This window comes from Cryptotermes secundus, unplaced genomic scaffold (genome assembly GCF_002891405.2).
Source record: "Cryptotermes secundus unplaced genomic scaffold, Csec_1.0 scaffold556, whole genome shotgun sequence".
Classification (NCBI taxonomy): domain Eukaryota; kingdom Metazoa; phylum Arthropoda; class Insecta; order Blattodea; family Kalotermitidae; genus Cryptotermes; species Cryptotermes secundus.
In genome coordinates this window covers 135,149-161,333 of record NW_019725847.1, presented here as the reverse complement: position 1 = coordinate 161,333, position 26,185 = coordinate 135,149, and the positions used below count along the sequence as shown (strand labels likewise).

At 40.5% G+C, this 26,185-nt stretch overlaps 2 protein-coding genes across 4 annotated transcripts in view; both read right to left on the bottom strand.

Moving 5' to 3' along the window:
- LOC117282255 overlaps positions 1 to 1,670 on the bottom strand; it is a 49,601-nt gene extending 47,931 nt beyond the window's left edge. The window contains exon 1 of the mRNA XM_033751180.1: positions 1,423 to 1,670. Within this exon, the coding sequence (XP_033607071.1) occupies positions 1,423 to 1,670 (248 nt within the window). The remainder of the gene's footprint in view (positions 1 to 1,422) is intronic.
- Positions 1,671 to 2,576: 906 nt separating this feature from the next.
- The window catches only part of LOC111863738 (odorant receptor Or2), a 36,162-nt gene continuing 12,553 nt past the window's right edge, over positions 2,577 to 26,185 (bottom strand). Inside the window, exons 4-7 of one of the 3 annotated variants that reach the window (XM_023850320.2) lie at positions 25,115 to 25,214; positions 22,508 to 22,612; positions 20,403 to 20,558; positions 16,567 to 16,792 (exon numbers count right to left, since the gene is read on the bottom strand). In XM_023850320.2, the coding sequence (XP_023706088.2) occupies positions 16,715 to 16,792; positions 20,403 to 20,558; positions 22,508 to 22,612; positions 25,115 to 25,214 (439 nt within the window). In that variant the 3' untranslated portion in view covers positions 16,567 to 16,714. Of the gene's footprint in view, positions 3,050 to 16,566; positions 16,793 to 20,402; positions 20,559 to 22,507; positions 22,613 to 25,114; positions 25,215 to 26,185 lie in introns of those variants that run through there. The other 2 variants (XM_033751177.1, XM_033751178.1) reach the window with 2 other exon arrangements.

The window sequence follows — 26,185 nt, the reverse complement described above, 5'->3', positions numbered from 1 at the left end:
CTTCGCTTACTCGAACGCTGGGATCGTTGGTTCGAATCCCACTCAAGGCATGAATGTTTGTGTGCATTTATTCCGTGTTTGTATTATTCTATATGTAGGTAGCGGCGTTGCGACGGGCTGATGCCCCGTCCAAGGAGTCCTGCCGGCTGTGTATAGATTAAAAAACTGAAAGGCGGCCAAGGTCCACAAGGGCTGTAGAGACATACACAGACAGATATATACGAGATAGATAGGGAGCGACAGACAGATAGATACTGCTGAAATACGAACTTTGCTCATTTTATTATGTCTTATATTTTGCTCTTTGCTTCAAGCTTCAAGTAATATACATAAACTGCAATGAAAGCCGTTGGAAATTACGTATATTTTATTTTGTAATATGAATTTTAAAAACAAGTTTCCTGATATTAATTTGTTTTTCAAATTTTATGAAAATGTCGAGGCAGTTGAGAATGAGTATTGTTCAAAACATCACTCATGATTTAGTATATTTCAGCTGATTAATTACTCAGGAATTGTCCGTAATATACGCAGTATACATATATAAATGTACACAGTACACAACATTTGCAATCGGGGATCCATTTAAATCACTGTTACTTAATCACTTGAGCACGTAGTTGACTTCTGAAACATGTTTTTATAAAGTAATAGATTAAAAATATTTCAATTTGTTTAATTTAGAGGTTGAAGAATGGACCCAGGGGATTGCGCGAAATAATCTAAATGGAAAAGTGGATTTCTTCTTCGTTAAGTGGGTCTATCCAATGTAAAGCATTTAATGGAATATATGAAACTAATATAAGGACGTCTTTATCAACATCAGAGGTTCTGTAAACCTGGATTAAGGAAAAATTCACATAATTATTTTTAACGCGATGTAACACTAAATAAACTTCTACGTTCCACAGACTAAAAAGGAGTCTGGATTGTACTGAATTCAACTAAATGGATGCACACGTGACACATGCGGATTAAAAATTTACTAAGCAAATGAACATATGGGCCAGTGACGTGTTAAAAGAATGCCGTGGAAGTAACTGCATCAGAAAGAAAACTCGGGAATTACATATACATATCAAACCCAACTTCATTAAGATAAGACACAGTGTTAGATTCATTACTGCAGTTTTCCTTCAGGACGCTGTCACAATGTGCCTTGAATATATGAGGTTCGACATTTCTAATCACAACGTTGGCATTCCTGCAGGATTTGAAAATAGTAATAGGGACGCAAATCTGCATACATATAGGAGCCGGGTCACTTTACAATGTGCCAGATCGGTATTACCGAAACATATGCCGCAAGATAATACAAATACAATTTAACATTTGGAAGATAACATTTAAAATACTTAAGTCATACGGCATATATCGAACGTCAATCGCCTACTGTTCATTTGATTTAAATAATGTCCATACTCCAAGATCAGCTGGTGGTGACGTATGCAGTCGTTCAGCTGCTCCTGCATGCGGCAGAACACTTCCTGAGACATCTGGACTTGTTCTTCCTCCTCTGTGTCAGTCTCAGCGCCCGAGTCCTGCGCTGGTGTGCCGAATTCCTGTCTGATATCCAGGAGGTTCGCTCGCAGCTTCTCCAGCTGACTGCACGCGATACATACCAACGTGGCGTACAGGCTTGTGAAGGCAACGAAAGAGCACAAGCACATAATGGATCCGATGAACTGTTGGCCAAAGACATAGTTATCAACTGTGATACATTTTAGGTGTTAATTGGATTTTCCTATTTCGGATGGGCTGTTGAGAAATAGTTTGTGAAATATTGATCATTCTGCCACGAAAGGCCTAGGTTCCATNTTTGTGTTTTTTATTTATATAAGGGTATGAAGTTGTACTTCAAATTTTGCCGTAAAAGATATTTGTGTTTCGAGCACTGAAACAGTGGTTAGAGGAGTGTATCTGTATTCTCTTAAAGCCTTCTGAGAGGTACAATGTTAATTAGATTCTTGTGACCATTTGTGCCCTTCAGTTTATCAAAAATATAGTGTTATGTAGCCTGTTGAAAAATGAAATTTAAGGAGAGAATGTTATTTTCTTATTACTCGATGCTTTTAAATAATTTAGATTAAGTCACGGCCTTCCATTACTTCCAATAATTTCCATTATTCTCAAGTAATGTGCTGGGAAATTTCTTTCTATGCTGTCCCGAAAATTGGCTGAAGCTTGCTCTTCTTCAAAGATATTTTCTCAATGATTGTCTTATTCGCTGGGTCATTGTGATTTTCAGCGAAGAAGATTTTTAGTGTGTTCCTATACACGATTACTTTAACAGCTACTGCCTGTCCTCCTATTTACATGATAAGCAACATCGGCAACCACTACCTATGTATAGCGCAATGATAGTATAAATGTTTTAGTTCTTTGAGAACAGGTTTAGTATGTGTATAGGAAAATTTTGTGACATCTCTCCGAAATATATCTTGAAATTCTTGGATTGTAAGTAGTTGCTTTGAAAACAGTGTATCAAAGAATATGCCAATGAATTCTCTCAATAATTTTATTTTCGTTCAGTCAAGTTTACCAACATATTAAAAACAAAATTTTATTTATATATCGAAACATGAAAACTGTATTTTTTCTTATAAAATGTTATATCTTATCTCTATTAATCACTTTAACGCTCTGTTCTGTGTTCATTTTAATGATTACATTGTCCTCAGCTTCAATAGGAACTCTCCTATGACGAGATGTCTAGAAGTTAGTGCTCGGACATCACCTGTAGCACTGGAAATTGGGACAGCATACCTGGGTCGCATTCACAATCTCGTATTGTGGGCTGCTTAACGTTTCGAAAGGATACCATGTGTTGAACTGCAGGAGACGTCCCTTGCTGGAAACATTGCGGAAGAAAATATAGGTGAAATGTATGAAGATGAGAAGAGCAGAAATTTTCTTAGCAGACGTATTAATACGACGGATCCATGCTGCCATTGTCAAGCGTCCGGTATGTGGATCCCGTGTTGGTGCGCCCTCCCAAGTGAATGGCTTGGTGAGACCCAGCAATCGCTCCACAGCCTCCCTTCGTAACCTGGAAAAACGAATGGGTAATATTTTCTGATTATTTAGTCGTGGCGCCTGAGATGCGCATGGGAGTAATGCTCTCAAAGATGCTTACATAGAAGAACTATAGTTTGTATATATTTCATCACTGTTTGTGTATTCCTCACGAATCACATGAGAATGACCTGTCTTGGCTGAAATACGTTGTGAATTTGTTTTTGCAATGGTAACCCATCCATTTTCACATGTGTCTCGAGGAAAATCAAGTCGGGGTATCGTAGTCGGTATAGCGACTGGATACGGGCTGGATTATTGAGGGGTTGGGAGTTCGAGTCCTGGTAAGATCAAGAATTTTATCTTCTCCACGTCGTCCAGACCTACCCATTTTTCCATTCAATGCGTATGTTGGTTTCTTCCCTTGGGATAAAGCGGCTGGAGTGTGAAGCTAACCTCTCACCTCCAACTAGTCCACGTGTCAAGAAAATTTGGATCTATACATCGATTCCCCCATACGCCTTCATGGCGTAGTGCTTAATTAGTTAAACACAGAAACAACTTTACCTTTTACATTTTATCCCAAAGATAATTGTGACGCAATTTAATTAAATAATTTAATCAACTCCTAACTCCTTTGTGATCAACCGAAACATTTTTTTGATCTATATTTTCTGTTATTTTTCTGGAACAAATCTACTTCGCTTTCGCTTGATGCCTGCTACGTCTAAAGAGAATAGAGTATTACCCACACACTTTAAAACGATCCGCTATTTATTGTGGGATTTGATATCTCACGTTAGTGACTCTGAAGAGTACAGTCTTCTCGGTTGTAACTCGTTTAGAGAGGAGAGAGCCATGCTCTAGAGAGGAACATCTTGCCTCAATCTTCAGGATCGAAGAATAAGCCACGCAAGAACTCAGCTGAAGCAGGCCGCAAGCTCGCCGCCTGCTTGTGTTCTAAAGTTGGTTGCTTAATGGAGCTGTAGTAGCTATAGTGTATACCACTGGCTCTAATAAACAACGTGCGTGGAGCAGTTAATGGAATTAGAAGCAAGGAAAATGGATAACATCCGTCCCAACGCCACTTTGTGCACCAAAAATTCCGCATGACAACTTGGGATGTAATCCAGGCCAGCGGGTGGAAATCCAACGACTACACCTGAGCTATGGCGGGGCCCCTGCTTCTCCTGGTTTCTTACTTAGCACGTTCCTCAAAACGCCTGACTCTCTCAAAACTAGACGGAATTAGAAACATTATTTACAAATTGCAAACGTTGAATATGCTGAGACCACTGGTGCTTCACTTCTGGAGAGGATTCCGAATATATACGACGGCTAAGAAATTAAAAATAAGAAAGTACGGGCTCAGACAAATAAATTTTGAGACTAATTTTTCAATATTTTTCAAAGTAATCTCTCTCTGATTTTTTACAATGTTCCCAGCGCTTCGGTCACTGTTGAAAACAGATTTTAAAATCATGAACAGGAATATCTGTCATTTTTTCCACATATGATTTAATGTCTTCAAGGTCCGAGAAACGTTTTGCTTTCAGCACACTCTTGTGTTCTGGAAGCAGTCAGAAGCCAGCTGGAGCCAAGTCAGGAGAATAAGGCGGATGGTCCATGGCAGAGATATCATTTCCTGCCAAAAATCTGCGACACTCGAAGCGAAGAATGTGCCGGCGTGTTGCTTGGTAAAGAATAAATTAGCGATCTCTCCACAACTCTCTCACTTGTGCCCCAAGGCAACAATAAATCTTTTCAAAACCTCCAAGCAGAATGTCTTATTAACAGTGGTCCCTTCGGGCACAAAATCAAAGTGGATGATACCACTGATGTCGAAAGAGAAGATCAACGCCGTTTTGATATTGGATTTTAACACTCGTGGCTTCTTTGGCCTGGGGATTCACTGTGAACTGTTTTTAAAATCTCGAACGTTTAAATTGGCGATTTCTGTAGCTTATCACAAAATTCGCATTCAATTTCTGTTCCAACGTAGGCTCCATTTTCACGTCTGAACGAAGTTTACGACACACCGCGACCTAACGAGCTACTCCTCAATGCAGTTTATCCAAGCTTTTCATGTGAGCTGTTCCTTGTTGCGTCACATAATATTCCAAGTAAAAGCTTTGCCAAACCCCCAGCACCAAATTAGAAATGAGTGTTGAAGTTCATTTGCCCAAACTTTTATTAAGCAAGGAAAGATAGATGCGGTCGTTCTGGTTGGTCACTATGAAAACGGAAACGTAATTTCGGAATGCATAGGACACAAAGAATTTCTTGTGCAGATGAGAAAAGATAAGTTTGTAAAAGTTGACCTTGAAAATATAATGAGGTGCTGTATAAATCTTCATAAATGGCATGTAATTTCATGAAAGTGTTAATATAGCGGGGGGTTTTTATAATTCTGTTACAATGCTGTTTGTGTTGGATTGAAGGTTCATAAGTATCGGGTGTAGGGATGAAAGGTATCGAAAATAAAAAATTATATATCTCGGAAACTAATTGTCATATACGTATCCGGTTTACGCCATTGGAAAGGAAATTCCTGTAAGTTTATTTTTTTCATGCCCGACTTACGCGCATGCGCCGCCACATTTCTGCCACCATGCTAGGAATCACTTGGACAGAGTGATGGCTGGGAGATAGATCGGCAGGAATGTATCAACTGCCTGGCCTCTTGGGTCGCCAGATTTAACCCCTCTGAATGTTTCTTGCGGGGTTATGTGAAGAACAGGTTAAGATCAACGACCTGCAACACCTGGAAGCCCGCATATGTGATGCTGTGGCTACAGGAACACCAAACATGCTGGATCGTCGGGATATTTGTCATGCCAACAAAGGAGCCCACGTTGAAATTTATTGAGAGAGTTATATACTCAGAAATAAAAAAATTTAATAGTTTCCCTTTGTAGTGGTGTAACCCAAAAACTTGTATAATAAAAGCTTTCTGAGATATAATTATTTTATTTTTAATATCTTTCATCTGGACACCTTGTACATGCAGGATCCAGAAACGAATACATGAATGAAACCTCATTTATATCCGAATTTAGAGCATAATAACGCCCGAATATCGAATTTCTTTTATATTGTACATTCGTGTATACATTTTTAAAATTATTTCATACTGAAATTCCAACACACGCAAAGCTTTTCAATCATTGGACACTGAGTTTACTCAGGAAGTGCAAAACAAACAAAATCACAAAATTAGTATGAAACTTCATGACTTTTCAATTACATTGACTTCGGAAAATTTTCTTAATGACTGTCATCAAAGTAAACAGTATCATCTCCCCGATATTACAAGAATTAGGTGTTTTTGTGTTGGTATATTTGTGCCATACCTCATGAATTGATGAATACATAAGCCACTCGCAATGGGGAAGGCCAGTCTGACGCCTTCCATTGCACGTTCCATATTGTGTATATTCATGTAAGTATCCATAAGTATTGCAACAAAATTCATATAAAAGCAAATAAACGATAAAACGAACATTACACTTGACTCTCTTGATTTAAAAATGGGACACCCTGCAATACGGAACATGAAATTATGGAACCAAAAACGATTTTCTACAAGCAGTTGCTTCTGAAACAATTTCTTTTCTTTCATTATGATAACCGAAAATTTAAGTACTGAGATTTGATAATTGCGCTAAAAGCGATCAATTACGCTGATAAAAGTAATGCTGTAACTTATAAGAAATCAATCTGTACTGAAAGTTAATGCAGTGTAATAAAATTTAGCAGAAATAAGTTCACAATAAAAACTGCGTTTTATGATAGAAACAGCATAAATCCGTTTATGTATCAGTTAGTATAACGCACGGAAGATATCCAGAAACCTATTTACATTATAGTTTATCCCTTGATCCACGCACTTCCATGCACTTCTTTGCTACTGACTGCTTCTTCTGAGAGCCCGCTGCTCTGAATTACGTAAAGCGGAATGGCGCCATGCTGCTAGTGCTGAAACTACAAGAAAGGAAGTGGGGAGTAAGCGATTGCGAAGTTGAAGAACTAATTAATTTATTGCAGTGCGAATTTGAACTTGAATATAGTTGCGAAAGTAAAATTGTGGTATGTCACGCATGACAGTCGTCATAAACAGTAACACTTTTACGGTGGAAGTCTTGTTGAAAGTAATTCTGCTTTCTCTTCGATTTGTTCATTTCTTCTAAGTGAGTGTCTTCCTTTCATTCATGGTTAGGCTAGACGCCAATTCTGAATTCATGCCTTCCAGAATATTTGGATTTTGGATTCGTCTGTTTTTATGAATTGTAATTGAGTCAATCAAGATTATAGTAAACTAACTTCTCAGTCCAGCCTTAGTTTCACCTAATCTGTGTTTAATTTCCTTAATAATTGGAGATCATAAAAACTGACAGCACAGAAATGAAGAGAGATTCTCCTACGGCGTTAACATATTGTAAACACTTGTGAACTACATGAACATGAAGTGGCTTGCTGTCCCTACCGAGCAACGCAACCATTCCTTTGTGAGAATCAGCAGAAGATTCTATTGCGGTGTAAGTGTGACATGTTAGAGAACGTTTCAGCAAACATTTTGCCGCCAAAATACTTTTTAAATTCTCTTTTCATTAACCATTAAATATCAATGTAGTGGCTTTATCAGAATAAAGGTTCACGAACAGTTTTTTGCCAAATTTGGTATGACAATAATGCAGCTACAATATGAGTTTGTAAGTCTCCGTGAAATTTATGGTTTCAGAAATGCATTCAGACTTTTATTAAGACATTCATAACATTTTTCTATTTGTATTGTGACGTGTAGATCCATTGATAGACAATGACCGCGGAACAAACAACGAGACAACAGCAGTTGCTACAGGAAACTGCTTTCCACAAAGGATATTCCTACGCAATATTTTCACTAGTCGTTTCCTCGGGATCTTCATCTTCCGTTGCTCGCTGGTGAGCACTATATTTTAACCCTCAATTGCACTGCACTCACTTGCTGAACAGAACACAGTGGAGTCATATAGCCTCGGAGCGGATCCACGTCTATTGTTTTGTGATGTCACTGCGCATGCGTATGCAGCAGGGGCTGCATAGCAACGGCTGTACGCGTCACGTATCGTGACACCTCCTCTATTATTGTGTATGGCCATTACCTAGCGAATCCTGATATTTACAGAAGTCACTTCGTAGCAACGGCTCTATACCCCACAACATTATTCTGCCATTTTAGTCCTCGCCATTCGTATGTTTCCTTTTACCAGAAATTACTCCATTGAACTTCTTTTTATGTTTCTCTCAATTCTCCGATCTGTAATATTTATCCAGCATATGGCAAGCCCTTTCCTTTATCCACCATAACAAACCAGTCACTTAGGCACTACTACAAATATATATTTATATCTGTTTCAATAATTCCATGGAGATAAATANACGTTACCGCCACGTACCGCTGGGGAGGTAGGGGTCAACATGTCAGAATATGTTGTAACTGACCAAGGAATCGAACTAGTTCCATGGGACAGGACATTTTATGCGAATTTTGGCAGTCTGATTTAGTCAAAAATTAAATTTCTCTTCATTTGAGATTAATTCTAACACAGTTCTCCACTTTTCTTCTGATTAAATTTTTTTAAGCATTTCTTATATATTCTATGCGTGCCACATGTACGTCCCCCTCACATCCACGTCGACATGCCCGGGAGTACAAATTTATGAGTTACTAGTTATGAAATTGTTCACATAAGTTTAGTCTCCTCCAGAGTTAAATATTCTCCTCAGCATTCTGTTGTCAAAAACGCCAATTTATTTTCTTTCACTAAGAAAAAGATCATGACATGACATGATGCTGTTCTACGAAGAGAAACACATCCACCTGCAAGCGCATACACACGCACTTATGTAGTGTGACATGTCAAACCGTTGTTGGGCAACGGGATGTGGAACGAGTTACCACGAAGACAGACTCTTGATAAACGGTCGGTTGCCAAGTTACGCAACAGTGGAACGAGGTTACGCAACAGTAAGGAAAGTGGTGACTTCCTTTCACAGCCCGCCTATCAACTGAGCACTGACTAAGCTCGAAGTCAATGTCAAAGTCAGACCCAAATTTACTTTACGACTGGCGGTTATACCGCCATTGGTTCGTCTTGGCGCCAAGCCCCTCGAGATATATGATCAAGGGTTTTTTTTTTTTACTGAAACTGCGGCCATAGTTCTCATGTAAATTCCTCTCTGCCGAGAAGACAAGTTTATCTCATCAAGTGTAAGTATCGCACATGTAGCAAGTTATTTTCAATTCTTCCTTTTGCACTATATAAAAGTTCTCTATCAGTCCAAGCTTTGCAAAGCAGATCATGCCTATGTTACGTATCTTATGCTACAACGGCAGATTAGTCGCTTATATAAGTAAGCTCCAAATCTTAACCCGTTTATAACTTCTCGGCACGGACCAACGTAGAAACACCCCGTTTCCATTGTCGCAGCAAAATGTTGCATTATTCGTTTCCGCGGGAACGTGCTTACCGAGCTCTTTCCTCGAAACATCTCTAGTATATTCGCTTATCTCGCGATCATTGGATAGCAACTGCTCTACACTCGACAGTATAGCACAAAGCACTGCAGCAGCCATGCGGCTACGACTTCGGAAAGCAGATGATCGGTATACGTTCGGTAATATAGGAGTCACAGAGACTTGGAATGAAACTGTTTTTTACTTCAGCTCTCTCTTTTTCTTATGATACATTGCTGTTTAATGCGTGGATGCTGAACCTAGCTTCCCGCATGTTGCTTGGCTCATAATTCGATACTGAATATGAAGATCTGTTCCTCCGAAACGTCGGATTCTCACGGAACTACACGGCGTTAGAACCCGCAAGACTATGGTGCTCTTAATCATCACCGTGAGAAGCTCAGGTCCAACAGTTTAGTTGCGTTTCAGAGCACTTGTGATTTACCAACGACGTTGCCGGTTGCGTTGAAGCCTCCTATGTTTCACACGGGACATCCCACGTCAGAACCTGATCAGAGAAACAATGATCTGCTTCCTACACGTTTTGCCTTAATATATTGACCCAAATTATCCCCTGCGTGGCTGTCTTATGTGAGTGAGCAGCACTTGGAGTGAACAAGATACACATTGAGAAGAAGCGAGAGCGAGAGAGAGAGAGAATAAGAAAGTGAAATAGAAACGCAAAGAAGTAACGTATAGAGAAATAACAGAGAAAAGGAATGAAAACTAAGAGGAAGTCAAACGGAAGTAGAGAAAGAGAAGGAAGCGAAAGTAACAAGAGACAGAAAATAAAGATACAAGCCGCGAATATAGATAACACACGAGATGGAAGGACATGGAAGTTGTAAAGGTGGGAAAGAAGACAAAATTGAATAAGGGCTCTTTTCTCTTAATACAGAAATATTTGTAACGTATGAATACGAATTATTTTCATTTTATAGGATTTCGTAAGGAAGTCACTAAATATAATTGTTATTGGGAATCAGAGAGTTACGAGACGCTACGTGAGTACCTGGAATATTTAGTATAATATCCTACTCTTTATTCTCTACAGAGGAATATTAAATTTAAAAATAAATGTTGTATCTTTTTTATTAGAAAATGAGAGAGCTGGACTATTAAGAGCTTTATGTGGTGAAACTCTGTTAAGCTTGGTTTATGTCAATGGTTATTTTTCTTATTTTTATTGAAGTACTAACTCCTGTTTTGGCCGCGCCATAGATCAAGTGGTTAGTCGCTGGCTTTCCACCACGGCGGCCAGGGTTCGATCCCGGGTCTGGTCAAGTGGGATTTGTGGTGGACAATGTGGCGCTGGGGCAGGGTTTCTCCGAGTACTTCGGTTTCCCCTGCCAATCTTCATTGCACTAATTGTTCCACAACCTCCCTCACCTATCATCTGAGGCTGGTACAATACGCCAGAAGTGGCCTCAGTACAAGCAACTTAGTCCCACTCTACTAGCAATTAAAAAAACTCCTGTTTTGACTTCTTTTGTGACTATCCTATGAAGTACGGTTGTATTTTGGTCCGCATTCTCCACTTGCGGACGGTGGTTAGTGTTAGTTATTTACATTCTTAGCTTAGCTGCATTGATGAAAGTTCCAAGTATGTGAACATCACTTTTTTTTTATAAATTCACTTAGTGGGGGTTCATTCGGCACGGCGGCCACTGATTGGCCTATTGTAGCCTGCCCCGGATGATTATGATGATGGAGAATTTGGTGGAATGAAGATTGGCAGGGGAAACCGAAGTATTCGGAGAAAACCTGCTCCAGCGCCACTTTATCCACCACAAATCCAACTTGACCAGACCCGGCATCGAACCCGGGCCACCTCGGTGGGAACCCAGATACTAACCGCTTGAACTATGGCACGGCCTTGAACATCACTTGGTTCCATGCCTGTCAGAGTTATGTCCAGTTTCAGGGGAAGCGTTTTCCACTTTTTAGCAATCCTTTGGTAAGTTCCTTCCTTTCCTTCGTTAACGTTTGACATTGCCAAAAGACGTGGTCTGAGGTTTCTTCAGATGTTCCTCATATGCAAATCCCATTTTGTACGTTATTAAAACGTGCTCGACTATGCGCCAGGGCTTTGTGGCCACATCAGAGGCGGCAGATTGAAATAACCGCTGTGCAGTAACAACGTAAAGTTTTGATTTCCCCGAAACGTCCCACCAACCTGGTGCCACAGCTGGGATTCCTTTTTGGATTCTTTCCATGTCTTCGGCTGGAATAGTGACATGGCTATCCCTCCCGTCCCTGATTCTATGCTTGGCTAGCTCGTTCCCGGTAATTCCTATATAGGCTGGGATCCAATGTATCCTAACTTCTTTCTCTGCTGCTTTTGTCTCCTCAAGCAGTTCCTTAATGCGGCAAATGAGTGGGTATCCTTCTCTAAAGTACAACGTATTTTGACCATGACATTGCAATCTTCGCGCTTATGGAGTCCAAGAATATCCTAAAGTTACGGCCTTATATTTCGTTGATACAGGTGACAGACTTGGAGATAGCCGTGGCCTCGAAGGTCCAGTCTTTGTCCTTATCGTAGTCGAAGAATGAAAAACCACCGAAGGCCCTCCTGCTGCTTTGGAGCCATCTGTGAAGAGGCTCCTGGTTTGCTTCAGCTCCTCCTAGCGAAGGGTCCTGAAGGTCGGATCTAATGATGCAGCTGGCTTCATTCCTCTATCGATCCCGACACTCGGTCTGCTTATGACTAGAGTTAAGTGTAGTCTTACAACAAAATGGTAGCGAGGCTTTTCCTGTTAAGTGTTCCTTAGGGACAATATCCCTAAATGCCTCAATGAGGGGTCCCGTGCCAACTCTATCAACTGGGTTTTCCTTCCAGTCTCTACTCACCTCCAGTGCGGTGCGGAAAGGGTGATCCTCGTCCGTGAGCATTCTTGTGACAAATCTGCGAGCTAAACTCTTGCGTCAATAAAGATCGATATGGTGCTGCAATCACTAGGCGCACAGGACAACTAAGAGTCCCGAGAACCAGCTTCGGCTTCTCAGTCATCGCTTGACACAAACTGAAAAGCGACTGGTTACAAATGTTTCTTCGTATTATTCGTGATAATTTTGGAAACTATTCCATTCCTTAATTAAAGAATATCCAAAGTAACATCTTCTGTAAACTACACTCTGTTCGATGTAGGATGAAACCGGATCACGCCATTCTGATGTTTCGCTTTCGATTGCTGCTGTGTAGCTATTAATTAGCAGAGAACTTGAGGCATGCCTGTGCGAAATATGGCTAGGATAGGTTCCACAAGTTACAGTACGCACTTAGACAGTAAGTACGTCCTTGTAATCTTAATAAATAATTATTGAAACGCAAATTAAAAATTAGTTCATTCACCTGTTAAAATATAATACGCTGCAGCTTCAGTTGCCGACATTTCAGTGCTGCAACAATAAGAATATCTCTGATGACACGGGTTCCCACATTTTCTAGAAAATCGGCTCATAAGTGGCGGTAAGGTTGTCAGCCTTACGCGCCAGCCACCTTTTACCCCCAAGAATATTCATGGTACTTATTTCTGTCAGAGATTGAGTCGACCCCAGGGCCATAGTTCGGCTGGAAGGATTAGTTAGATTGAAAAAATTAACCTAATTGGGATTCGACCTCGCGACCTTCCGGCTTATAGCATAGTGCCTCAACCAACTACGCTACCGCGTGGGGGAACCTCAACGTCTCACAATTCTATGGGCCTCCACCACCTGTTGCAAGGATACCTTTACCTTTACTGATGACACGGAAAACTTCTCCAATATTTCTCCAATCTAACGTTTTAATTTGAAGCTGCTGGAGAAAACATGTTAATCAACATGGTTTCTTTTTTAAAATAATTTAAGTTACGAACCGAAATAAGCAATGGAAAGACATGAACTCAGGATGTTCGCATACTGCAAGTAGAGTCTCATTACCGGAACACTAATCCAGACTTGGAACTATTGAACATTCATGTGAAACTGAGTACGAAGGCTCTGTACGTGCGTCCCCTGAATCATTCGCGTCCTCTGACTTTCTTCTACTAACGATTCCAGCTTGACCGCCAAGATTACAAGGCGAAGAAACAGTGTCTCCAGTCAACATGTCAAAACAAATACTGCACACATAAATGCATGAGGGGCTATGCTACAAGCTGGAAGGTCACGGGTTCAAGTCCCGATGAGGTCATTGGATTTTTTCAGTTGACCTAATCCTTCCAGCTGCACTATGGCCCTGAGGTCGACTCAGCCTCTAACAGAAATGTGTACCAGGAATCTTCCTGGGGAGTAAAGCCCTGCCGGTGCGTAAGGCTGACAACCTTACCGCCATCTTTGAGCCAATTGTCTAGATAGTGAGGGACCCTCAACGTCTCATAACCCTATGAGCCTTCACTGCCTTGTACAAGGATAGCTTTACTTTTTACTTTTTACACATAAAGTACTGAATCCGAATTAATTCATACAAGGCGTGGGAAAACGTTTGGCAAGGGTTCAGCATACCAAAACAAGAAAAATATCCATACCAACATGTATCCGGAAATATTATATTTGAGAATTCTGGCTGACAGTCTCTTGACTGGACACCAGCAACAGTTCAGCATTAACGCGTGGGCAGGGGTTACTTGCTACTGTTTGGTAGGCCCTCACGTTTTGCCACATCGGCTTACAGGCAACCGCTACGCAGATTTCCTCTCACACGGTCTGCCAGAGCTGCTGGAAGCTGTCCCACTGGCAGCAGAGCACGAATGCGGTACATACGTGATGGTGCTCCGGCACATTGTAGCCGCGCTGTGCGAGATGTTCTCAGTAACACGTGTCATGACCGATGGACAGGTACAGAAGGACCCACTGCATGACCTCCACGCTCCACGCCAGTTTGAATCCTCTGAATTTTTGCCTATGGGACAACTAAACACCCTTGTGTATGCAGCTCATGTTGACGACGAAGGGGCACATCGTACTGTGGATGTCGGTCAGACTATCGGCAACTAGCCGCGACATCTTTAATCGGATGCCGTGGTCCATGCTACTGAATCTCGTGAAGGGTATTTTGAGCACTTATTATAAATATACTCTTTCATATATACGTATATTACAATATTATATTTAAACATCCTGTTGCACTCCATACGATATATGATACAAGCCCCGTCTTCAGTGCAACCATATATTATAGGTCTTTCGTTTTGCTCTCCTTTACACACTACATGTTTCGGCCACAAACGACCATCATCAGGTGTATTACTCACGTATCTGTCACACTGCACTTAGTTTAACATTTAAAATTTAAAAGCACATGTCTTCCTAATTGTTCCTTTCGTCACTATTACCAAAACCTACTTCGCTGATGTCTTTGTTATTTACACACGTCAATTTTGATTTCTCTGAATTAGCACTTATAAAATCTTCAGTACTAATTTTAAAATCTTTTAAATTTTCCTCTAAATTTTAAAATTTAAAAATGTCAGGGTTACTCGCCCTATGTCTATAGTGCTGCATCGGCTACCTCTTGTTTCTTGTACTGTACCGGTGTTATCCTGTGTAGTCTCTCTATGTAGTAAAGATAAGCAGCGGCACGCACACAGAGAGACTACACAGAATAACATCGGCACAGTACTAGAAACAAGAAGTAGCCGCTGCAGCACTATAGACATAGGCCGAGTAACCCTGACATTTTTAAATTTTAAAATTTAGAGGAAAATTGAAAAGATTTTAAAATTAGAACTGAAGATTTTATAAATGCTAATTCAGAGAAATCAAAATTGACGTGTGTAAATAACAAAGATATCAACGAAGTAGATTTTGGTAATAGCGACGAAAGGAACAATTAGGAAGACCTGTGCTTTTAAACTTTAAGTGTTAAACTAAGTTACTCGTGACAGATACGTGAGTAATAGACCTGATGATGGCCGTTTGTGGCCGAAACATGTAGTGTGTGGGGGAGAGCAAAACGAAAGACCTATAATATATAGTTTGCACTGAACACGGAGTTTGTATCATGTATCATGTATCATGTATCATACGTATGTTAGTTAACGTTTCCGGACACGAGTTAAAATTGACTTTCTTTTTCTGTTCTGTTATGTGGACATCGTACCCAAAGTTTGTCTGCACCCTTCAGTTTCATTTTACTTGTATATCTGAAGAATGCAGGGGGTTCAGAATTAAAAATATTGGACTATGATTGTTAAAGGATTTTCAGTGAAATACTTGAAATCTATACAAATCTATTGTTAAAGATGCCAAGAATTGTACACAAAAATTGTCCCACATTACATGTAGAGGTTATTTTGTTATCGTATTTATCGAGATTTTACTTAATAAATTTCTGGCAAGAAACAGAATATGACTGTTTAAGAAATATGCGATCTCCGAATTTTCTCTCAATTTCCATAATAAAATTTCGAAATATCATGGCTTTTCTCCGCGGAGAAACGTATGAACATTACTTCCAGTTACATCGACTTGCTGGCCACTTTAAATTATCATTCATATTTAAGACACATAATTGGAACGGTTAAGAATTTATCGCAATTCTTTTATATACGAGTGATCTAGTTCTTCTCCACAATATCATAGCCTCTATCCAAACATAGAATTTCAGACTTCGCTGTTTAATAGCGTTGTATGTTGCATCAGTACACAATTTACGTAAACTAAGATGCATGGATTACATTGAATTAAAATTAATTATTCACCCAAGGAGATTGAATATGTTAATTATTGGCAGCCGGGGATTTGAAGCGACCCAAAAAGTTCCTTCATCGTGTGGGTCAGAAGACTTGTTTCAGGTCCTTCGTAGTTGAATGGCGGAACGAAATGGTATTATCTTACAGCAACAGAACAGGTTTCTGGGTAAGTGGGTTGATGGCAAACTGTGTGGATGGACAGACGCTCGACTAGTCAAGATTTTCACAAGTTCTTAAACATAATAACTTTATCTTCCTCATCGTTGGAGTCTTGTTTCATAAAAGTCAAGAGCAACAAATTCAGTCGTATGGAAAAGTGAACAGATGTTGTAGGTTCTTGTTATTGAGCGAACACTTTCTAATGAGATAGCTGCGCATTTATTTGCTTGCACAAGACATTTTAAGCTTTGCTAATTAATATGCAAATTAGTGGTCTGATATTAAGCTACTCGAAATGGAGTAGAGTGATTTTGCTTGTTGCTGGTGCTTGTTATGTGCCGAGTGCCATTTCTGTCATTGTGCACTAATTGTCTTCACTACGCTCGACTTTGTCGTTAACTTCCAGCAGGAACATGAAGAAGGACACGCTCTGGTTTACCATCTGAAAATAAAAAAATTAAGGCTTCTTCTCTGTTCGGTGTCCTAGGTTTATGGTAAGTATCAATGGTCTCTAGTAGTTAAAAGTACGGTATTTACGCATGTATAGGCCGCGTGCGTGTATAGGCCGCAGCACAATTTTCAGACAGAAATTATAGAAAAAATAATTTTCTTGGAATATTATTTCAGGAGTAGAAGATCCTGTATTACTAATTATGAATATAATATTTTTTTTTAAATGAAGTGTGATTTCGAATATTTCGAATATAAGCCGCACCCCAGTTTTCCTCTTGAATTTTTGGCAAAAATGTGCGGCCTATACATGCGTAAATACGGTAATCTTTTTCTGTTTGGTGATACGCGGGACGAAAATGACGGGTTCTAGTTCGGACGATTGGATTTATTAGAACGTTGGTTACAAATTCTCTTAATCACATTTGAACACAGCGCTATCCCTGATTTACACACGCTGATCCTCTTCTGGTAACGCAATTAAAACACAGGAACTAGCGCTTCAAATCACTCCAAATATTACACATGAATAAAGTCTTGTAATCGTATTTTAAATTTTCACAAGTTGACTAATTTTCCTTGTCTGTCTCCTACCGAGAACTCAGAACTCTGTCACTCACTAGTTGCAATTCGCTGTGAACTTGGGGCTCACAGCTCTCGTTATATAGCAGCGGCACGGACCACACAGAAATCACAATTCTATTGTTCCATTAGGAAGTCCACAGAGAAAACGAGTCACGTGATTGTTACCGGCACGCTGCTTATTGCCTAGCAACGAGCTATAAACATGCGTCCAACGACATACAGGTTGTATTGTTGCGTAATGTACCGTGTTTACAGAGCTGCGGCCTGACAACGCGTTGATCAAATCCATTACAACCCAGCGTTCTATGAATATGTCATTCGCGTCTGGTATTAGTGTTTATTGATGATCCTTGACATACTCTCATATGTTTTACGCAAGTGAATCCTGCTACGTGTTTTCTTCATTTAACAGAACCGCGTAAATCGTGCAGCACATGTGACATCAGTGGAACCGATTGAAGATTAAGACCGGCTACTACTGTTGAATGGGCATGGAAGAGTCTTTGCCTGTTCTGATAGGAAGGAATGAAAAGTCGAAATCTGTAATTTAATGAGCTCGTTCTATGGCCGAATTCACTTTGACCGATGATACATCCTTTGATGTTCTTCCTTCATACGGGAATTTTGGCGAACATTCTTCGGAGCCTCTCCCTGAGAGACCAGTGTGCTTGCGACTTCTTGCCTAACGACCACGTGCTAGTCACTCTTGCTTACTAATTATGCTGCAATGTAGAGTGCCTGTCCTCTTTCTCTCAAGACTGAGGACATTGCAGAAGAAATGTCTTTGTTCTCGGTTTTTAAAACAAATTTTATTGCAGAATCGTGACGAGCACCGTGCAGACTGCCACTGCCTTTCAGCCTCCAGCCCATGATGGAGTCCATTTGTGTCACGTGTCATTACGTCATACGACAGTGGATAGATACTTCCGAAGCCCTTGTCGCCATATTCGAGTCAGTCAAGTGTGTAAGGGGGGAGGGTAGTCGGCTGATTAGATCAGGCAGGTTTCGAGAAAATGGCAACTCAGACTCACACGAGGGATAGAGGAAAAGAAAATTGGTCAGGGTTTTTCCCAAGCAATGATATTGGCACGGGAGGGAAATAAAAATGTGAGAAATGACGAGTCTCTTAAATTCTAAAATAAGTATATTTCTCGTCGAACGACTGGCAGTCAAATAATAATAACTGAAAAAACACTGCGCTCTTCAGGGCTTTGCGAACAGGGAGAAAACCCGTAAAATCAGCTGCTTTTTCGAGTGCCTGGTTACAGGAATGTCGTCTCAGATGGAAAGAACTTTTCTAGAGTTGGAAGTAACTTCGTCGTTTCCTTCAGGGACGAATAAAAGGCTTCCGCGGTCTTTCCACGGAGAAATCATCCTTCATGTTGAAGTCGTTAGAGCGGAGCTTCATCTGTATCGCTTCCCTTAAGGGCCGGTCCCTGAGCCAGGAATTGTTGGCCAGGATACTGGACTTATTCGGCAGATTACGATAATCAGGATCAGGGGTCTTTGTGCCGCTGCCATCCTCCCCTCTCTATTTGATAAGTCAGATGAGACTTTGAGTCTCATAGCCTCGGGCTCGATGAAACGACTTCTTCGTCCAATGTACACCTTCCCATCTTTCATGGTTTTCCCCGAGCATAAATACAGTAGATGTTGAAGTTCATCAGCACAGCGAAGTTCACGGTCAAGATTATGTATTGTAGCGTGTATACCCTTCACTGGGCAATAGATTCTTAACCAGTAAATATACGCAGCCGTTACTGAGTAACGCCTTCGAAAACAAACATGTTCCCATGGAAAAGTTGGAGTACAAAAATGAACAATGTTTTCTACGCGGTCCATGCCGAGATATTATGACCGACATAGGTTTAAAAGTTGGTGAGTTGAAACAAAACTGTTAAGGGAGAATGTGAAGAAAATAAATTGTCTGTGAAGTTAGCAAAGATGTTGAAGAATATCTACTGTTTAAAACCGTTTGTTTTCTTATTGCTAGTGGGGTGGGACTAAGTCCCTTTACCGCGGCCACTTCTGGCCTATTGTATCAGCCCCAGATGATAGGTGAGGGTGATTGTGGAGGAATTGGTGGAATGAAGATTGGCAGGGGAAACCGAAATAATCGGAGAAAACCTGCCGCAGTGCCAATTTGTCCACCACAAATCCCACTTGACCAGACCCAGAATCGAACCTGGGCCACCGCGATAGGAAGCCGGCGACTAACCGCTTGAGCGGCGCGGCCTCATTTAAAACCGTTACTATGGAACGACTTGGCAGACATAACAACTTTGCATGTACTGTAGTGATTTGTAAAGTGCGTAAATTAGCGATAATGTTACAGTTGCTTGTAGTTATGACCTGTAAGTAGTCAAAAATCCAATCTCCGATCTAAAACCTCGCCAATAGTCACTCTTTCTCGTGATTATATATATATAACCCTACATTAAATATAAATATAACATAGGCATTATTGGTGAACATGAGGAAAGCTCTGCGTTCAATGTTCACGTAACTGCTGCTACTATACCCTAGTCAATGTTTAAATTTGAATTTATGTGTTATTAAATATTGACTTTTGTTAAATATTGGCTTCGAGGCGAACCTATTTGTCTTTATTTGCGTTTTTGTAAATTGGTTAAAATATAGTGAATTTAGATACAAAACACTTTTTAACTTCAACACAACACATTTTAACAAACTGACTCAAGAGCGTAGAAAAACAAAACAATTCTCTGGCTAAATCACATAAATATTAATACTTAGTTTCCATGAGCAGAAACATGTAGCGAAATACGTTGTTTTGACTAAATCTCCAGGCCTATTAAGATACAAAAATTTAAACTTCACCGTATACTCGCACAACACAGGAGATTTTAATTTGTCAAGATGGTGAAGATTTAGTTTGTGATCTTCTGAGTAATGACACAGTTCAGTATTCTGGGTTGTTGTAACCTACTCCAAACCTGCACGGTGTCACAATCAAGAAGATCATACTCTAAATAGACACAGAGCTACAGACGTACATTGACCATGGTTCGGACTCTGACTGGCACGAACTTTCCGGCTGTGAGAGTGACCTCATTGTTGGTGGCTGATATTATTGTTGTGATGCACTTCTGGAAGGCAATGGGAGTTCCGACCCAGTCGCATCCCCAGGCGCCATCTCGCACTTTCTCCGCCTGAAGCATTAGAACTTCAGTCAGAGCAACAGGCAAAGGATCAGCAGCGAAATGTTGAAGTTATTAGCATAGTCGAAGTTGTCCTTATCTTCATTAGGTTCAGTAACCTTCGCTCTCTGAACCTGTGTCCCTAATCTCGTTCTTTATATCGTCTTCTCTTGCGACTGCCAGGTAAAGTCTGATAACCCACTGACGCTACTAGTCGCGAGCGGCTAGCCGCTCTTTGTCGCGCGCGCCCGTTAGTTGTACATATTAGGCGTGCGAGAGCTCTGCCACCTGTGTGCCGCGTTCCAAAACCTAACAGCGCGCGGCTTGTCGCGGCAGTGAGTTTTCAGCCTTAGTGTATATGGTGCATAACCCACTGACGCGGCTAGAAGCTTGTGATTAGTCTCGTCAGTGGGTTATCAAGCTTAGATTAAACCTTCTATTATTTCTTATTCTAGTGTAGTTTAAAGGTTGTCATTTCTGTCCTTATGTTGTCTCTCTCTTTGAAATAAATTCTAAATTTGGTTCACGTACTATGTTCTATACTTTCGTATATGTTTACAGCAATAACTAACAGATTTATCCCTAACATTCATACTCCTATTATTCTCCATTAACTTTCTTCGTCTCAAAAGTAACATTTTCGAAAATCTCCTTCCATAATTCGGGACTTCATTTCTAGTTTTCCCTACGAAACAACAAATCCGGATATTTTTTGGTGCGAGGCAAGTGTAAAGCAGAGCTCCACAGCTTCCTTAGTTCTATATGATCATCCATCTCCTATTTACGTCACTGAAATTAAAACTTTCAACCATCCTCATCTGTGCACGATTTTTCTTTGTGAAGCTTGGAATTTGTCAGAAGAACTGAAAGAGTCTTAGGCAAAATACAGGGCGTCCGGAAAATAACTGAAAATTTAGTTAATAGTTAACCTGCATAATCACAGAGTTTGTGATTTTTAAATATAGCGAAAATCTGTCCAAGTTTTCGTGACAGGAATTCTGGAAGGCTGGAAAGTACCACAGACTGACAACTCGGGACACTATGGAAGCGGGAGTCATTCAGTTGTGTTGCCTTCTACGAGACCACTTTTTGCGCACGAGGTGTTGTGAACAGCACTATTTGAAGAATTTGGGGCAGTTAGGACCCACAAACCGTAATGGAGCAGTTTCGTCAAGGCCAGTGTGTTCATCACCTCGGACCGAATTGTTGGGACCTCTTTTCGAGTAGAGCACCGCCACGAGTGCAGTTTACCTCGGACCGAATTGTTGGGACCTCTTTTCCAGGAGAGCACCGCCACGAGTGCAGTTTACCTCGGACCGAATTGTTGGTAAAGGTAAAGAGTAAAACTATCCCTGCAAGAGGCTATGGAGGCCCATAGTTAGAGTTACTGAGTTAGAGTTACAGTTCTAGATTGTGCAGTTCAACTAGTGGTTGTCTCTTCATACAACGACTCCCACAAGGTTTTGAGGCGTCGAGGCTCCCTTATTTTTCTAAACAACTGGCTCACAGATGGCGGTGAGTTTGTCAGCTGCCTCTCCTTACCCCCAGGAAGATTCCTGGTACTCATTTCTGTTAGAGGCTGAGTCAACCACAGGGCCATAGTGCGGCTGGAAGAATTAGGTTAATTAAAAAATCCAGTGGCCTCGTCGGAAATCTAACCTTCCGTACTGTAGAAGAGCGCCTCAACTAACTATGCTACCTAATGCCCCCGCACAATTATTCAATAATAATAAAGAAATATGACTTCAAGTTACTTACACATGCTGCAATTTCTATTATGTAATTTAACTTTTCATTGGTTCATACCAGTTCTTTCTTCTATTAGTTGGAATCGGCCACTTTTTTTTTTGCAGTTTATAAAGAAGACAGCCTTGTACAGTGCCATAGAAGATCTCGGACATTTCTCAAGACCATAACTTATATTTTACCACGAAAATAGGAATAAAGAACATATGAATTACCTGATTTGTCACTTCATTAGCGAAGAAAGTGTAGATAGCTAGATCTTTTAGAATGCCGAAGTACAAAAGTACACCTTGTGTCATTTGCAGAAAATTCCCGGAACTCTGCGAGAAGAAGCAGAGAATATAAGCTACTGCTGCTGATGATGATGTTAATTCACTTGGTGAAAACTTAAATGCCCTGGCGAATAGCACAAAATTGTAAATGTTAGCACAAATAAAGATTAAGGTGTTTAAGAACGGTTGTAACCGATAAAAACTGGATCTCCAAGGACGTAACAGCAAATTAAATGCCATGAATGCCACCTGTCACGAATTTGGAGTTCGTACCTTCCTGACACATATCTAAAACCACGAAGATGGAAATGTACAAAACTGATAATTTTATGTGTTGCTTACTTTAGCTTAGCATTCACATTACACACATAACTTGTACTCTTCTCCAAGTACAATTAGAATGACCAAGTCAAGGAGGATGACGTGGGCAGGTCATGTAGCACGAATGGGGGAACAGTGGGATGCATATAGGATAATGGTGGGAAAGCCAGAAGGAAAGAGGCCGCTGGGAAGACCAAGGCGTAAGTGTGTGTGGACAATATTAAAATGGATCTTGGAGAGATGGTATGGATTGGATTGAGCTGGCTCAGGATAGGGACCAGTAGAGGGCTCCTGTGAACACGGAAATGAACCTTCGAGTTCCATAAAACGTTGGGGAGTTCTTGAGTAGCTGCAGATTTTGCTTCTCCTCAAGAAGGGCTGAGATCCATAAGTAAGTAAGGAAGTTCACATTCTACGGGAAGAATATTCACTCATGCTGGCTAAGGACAGGATCTTGAATAGGATATTTCAATCTAAGAAAGAGGAATACACAGGATATGTAGATTAAATAAGGAGGAGATACATGTATGTATGTACTCTACATATATCATTGCAATGAGGGAAAAGGAGATTGATGCGTCATGCAGCATTCACGGCGGAAATGCAAACAAAAAAAAAGTTCTCGGCCGAAATTATCAGGTGAATAGATTAAGTGGTTGACACTGTATTTAATTCATTATTAAAAGGAATCTTATCAAAGCAGAAGGTAAAGTTGCGATAGATGTAGAAGCAAAGTTGACCCTCTCTGTAATTTATTAAGCACATACCAAGGTTCCCAAATTAGAATCTATCCAAGTTGTCGCGGGTGTTTTGAGTTCAGAATTCATAACAATCCTTCCTCTCTCTACACGTGATTGTAGCGTTCATCCAGAGCGTGTCTACCGCTATAAATCTCCCCATTTGAAGCCGGTCCTGCCTGCCTGGCAGGTCATTGTTCTCCTACATCTGAGGCTACAAATTCTCCACGAACCAACACCAGGTTACTAAAAATTTCGGAACATGTGCGAGAACTCTGCATAGAAGGATATTGCCGGTAATAATAAGAATTTCCTTGACAGATAATCTAAATGTTTAGAAATGCCCTTAAAATTGTTAAACTAATGCAGTTCTTAAGATGATTTATATATTTATACATAATGAAAAATCTTATCGGGATGTGTGAAAAATTACAAACTGAAAAATGTGACCTTCCGGTTTAATTTTTATGTTTCATTTCATATTTTTTGATTATGCTTACTTTATAATTGGACTGTGACTTTGAGCTTGTAATTGGTAGAAATTTCGAATATTCCGAAGAATATTTGGTCTCCATATCCGGGTCGAAGGCCGTTGAATTTTTTCTGAAATTTTGATGGATTATACCGGAACACATGAAGCCATTTTCTAAATAATTCTTAAGTCTTTCAAGCGGTCTCTTCCTCCTACATGTTCTGAAGAAAATTTCATTCTTCTATGCTGCTACATCTTGCTGGGTTGGTTTTCGGCGCTGACGACAGAGGCAACGTGTCACTCGGAGATATCGGGCATTACAACACAGAATACAGTGCTCTTCGTAGCGAAAATTATGGGAACCCCACACCTAACAAAATTATAAGTAGTATCACATGTTGGGGGGTACGCATGACGAAAATAACGGGTTCTAGATGCGGTGATTGGATTTATTAACACGTCGGTTACAATTTCTCCTAATTACAATTAATACAACATTGTCGATGATTTACCAAATTTATAGTTCACCGTTGCACACGCACTAGGGTTCTAAGTTTCCACTATTCGTCTCCTGGCAACGGATCTCAACATAGAAAATAGCACTTCAGATCTCCATGAAGTCTTCTTGCCCTTCGTTGTTCAATTTCCCTGGAACCTCAGAACGCAAACTAAGACCCTCCTGGACTCCTCAAGCTTACGGCTTGCTAGCTTGGTTCTGCCGCTTACTACTCACTCCTCCACCTTACGACTGTCTGCAAACGACCTTAGTTATCCCCTATAAATTTTGGCCTGACCTACAGAAAACATGTCACGTGTTCGTTGTCCACTGTTGTATGACGTCACCGCCTATGCGGAAGTTTGTTTACTGAGCTATTGTCTAGTAACGGGTTGCATAACCACGTTGTTCTGTCCTTGCGTGTGTGTATTGCCGTGTGTTTGTCGAGCCGTTGCCTGGCAATGCACTGACATGTCACAATTAATCTAATGTTCATTATGCTAGGATAACGTGTCATAGCTTACCGTAATAACGGAGAAAGCGCAGAAACACAAGCAACACAACGTCAGGAAGAAGATGACAGCCATGATTGGATTCAGTGTGTCTTCCAGAATGCGAACGTATCTAGCACAAAAGAAGAATATATTGACGTCCTAGCATACTCATAGATCCCTATGTTTAATCCTATTTAGAGACAGTTGTGAAAAAGTCTTATGGAGCAGGTCTTTCTTAAGTACCTGTCACTCACTGTAAAATGAGAAAGAAACTCGCCAGAACCAGAAGTGGTTATCTGCGGGCCTTAAACACGCCTCCACTCTTCGAGGGAATCCCTGCGAAACACACCGAAGTTTGTCAGCCGAAATCTAAGCAGCCCTATTCCTAATTTCACTCTGGGCTGCTTCAGCTGTGCGAGGCGTGTTCCTGTACAATTTTCTTCCTAGTTCCCCCACAAATTAACGTCACGGACACTAAGATTCAGCGATCTTGGAGACCACAGTTCTCTAATAATGATCCTGTCATCGAACACCTTTCGCAATGCACTCGCTGAATTTCGTGCATTTTGGACTGTAAGGATGTCTTTTTGAAAGTAGGTATTCTCTCTTTCGTCATCAATCAGCTTTTCAGAAAATGATTCTAATGTAGTATACAACAACAAACATTCTCTGATCAGTCGTATACATACTGATTATAGAGAGAAATAAACTTTTTAATTGAACACGTAAGCACAACTTCCGACTTATCCCTGACGGAACTGACAGACTACATTTTGCGGAAGATACGATGGGTAAAGCCGAGTTAGTAGCCAATGTACCTGCGGCGTTTCGAGATTTCCTCTTATTGTGAACGCTCTGTATTTTAGTGTTATCCTTCCATGTAGGCGTCTATATTCTAAACGGTATCTTTCACGTTGTTAGACTGAAAGTAAAAAAGGTGAAAATGCCAGGGAGGGTATAACGTTCCTACAAAGGGCTCGGGAGGTTCATGCAACTTGGTCAGCAGCTATTAAATTAGAATATTTTACGACTCACTTTCAAATTATTTTTGGTAACTTTCTTTAAAAGAGAATAATAAGAACTTCAGTATGAGAGAAATAA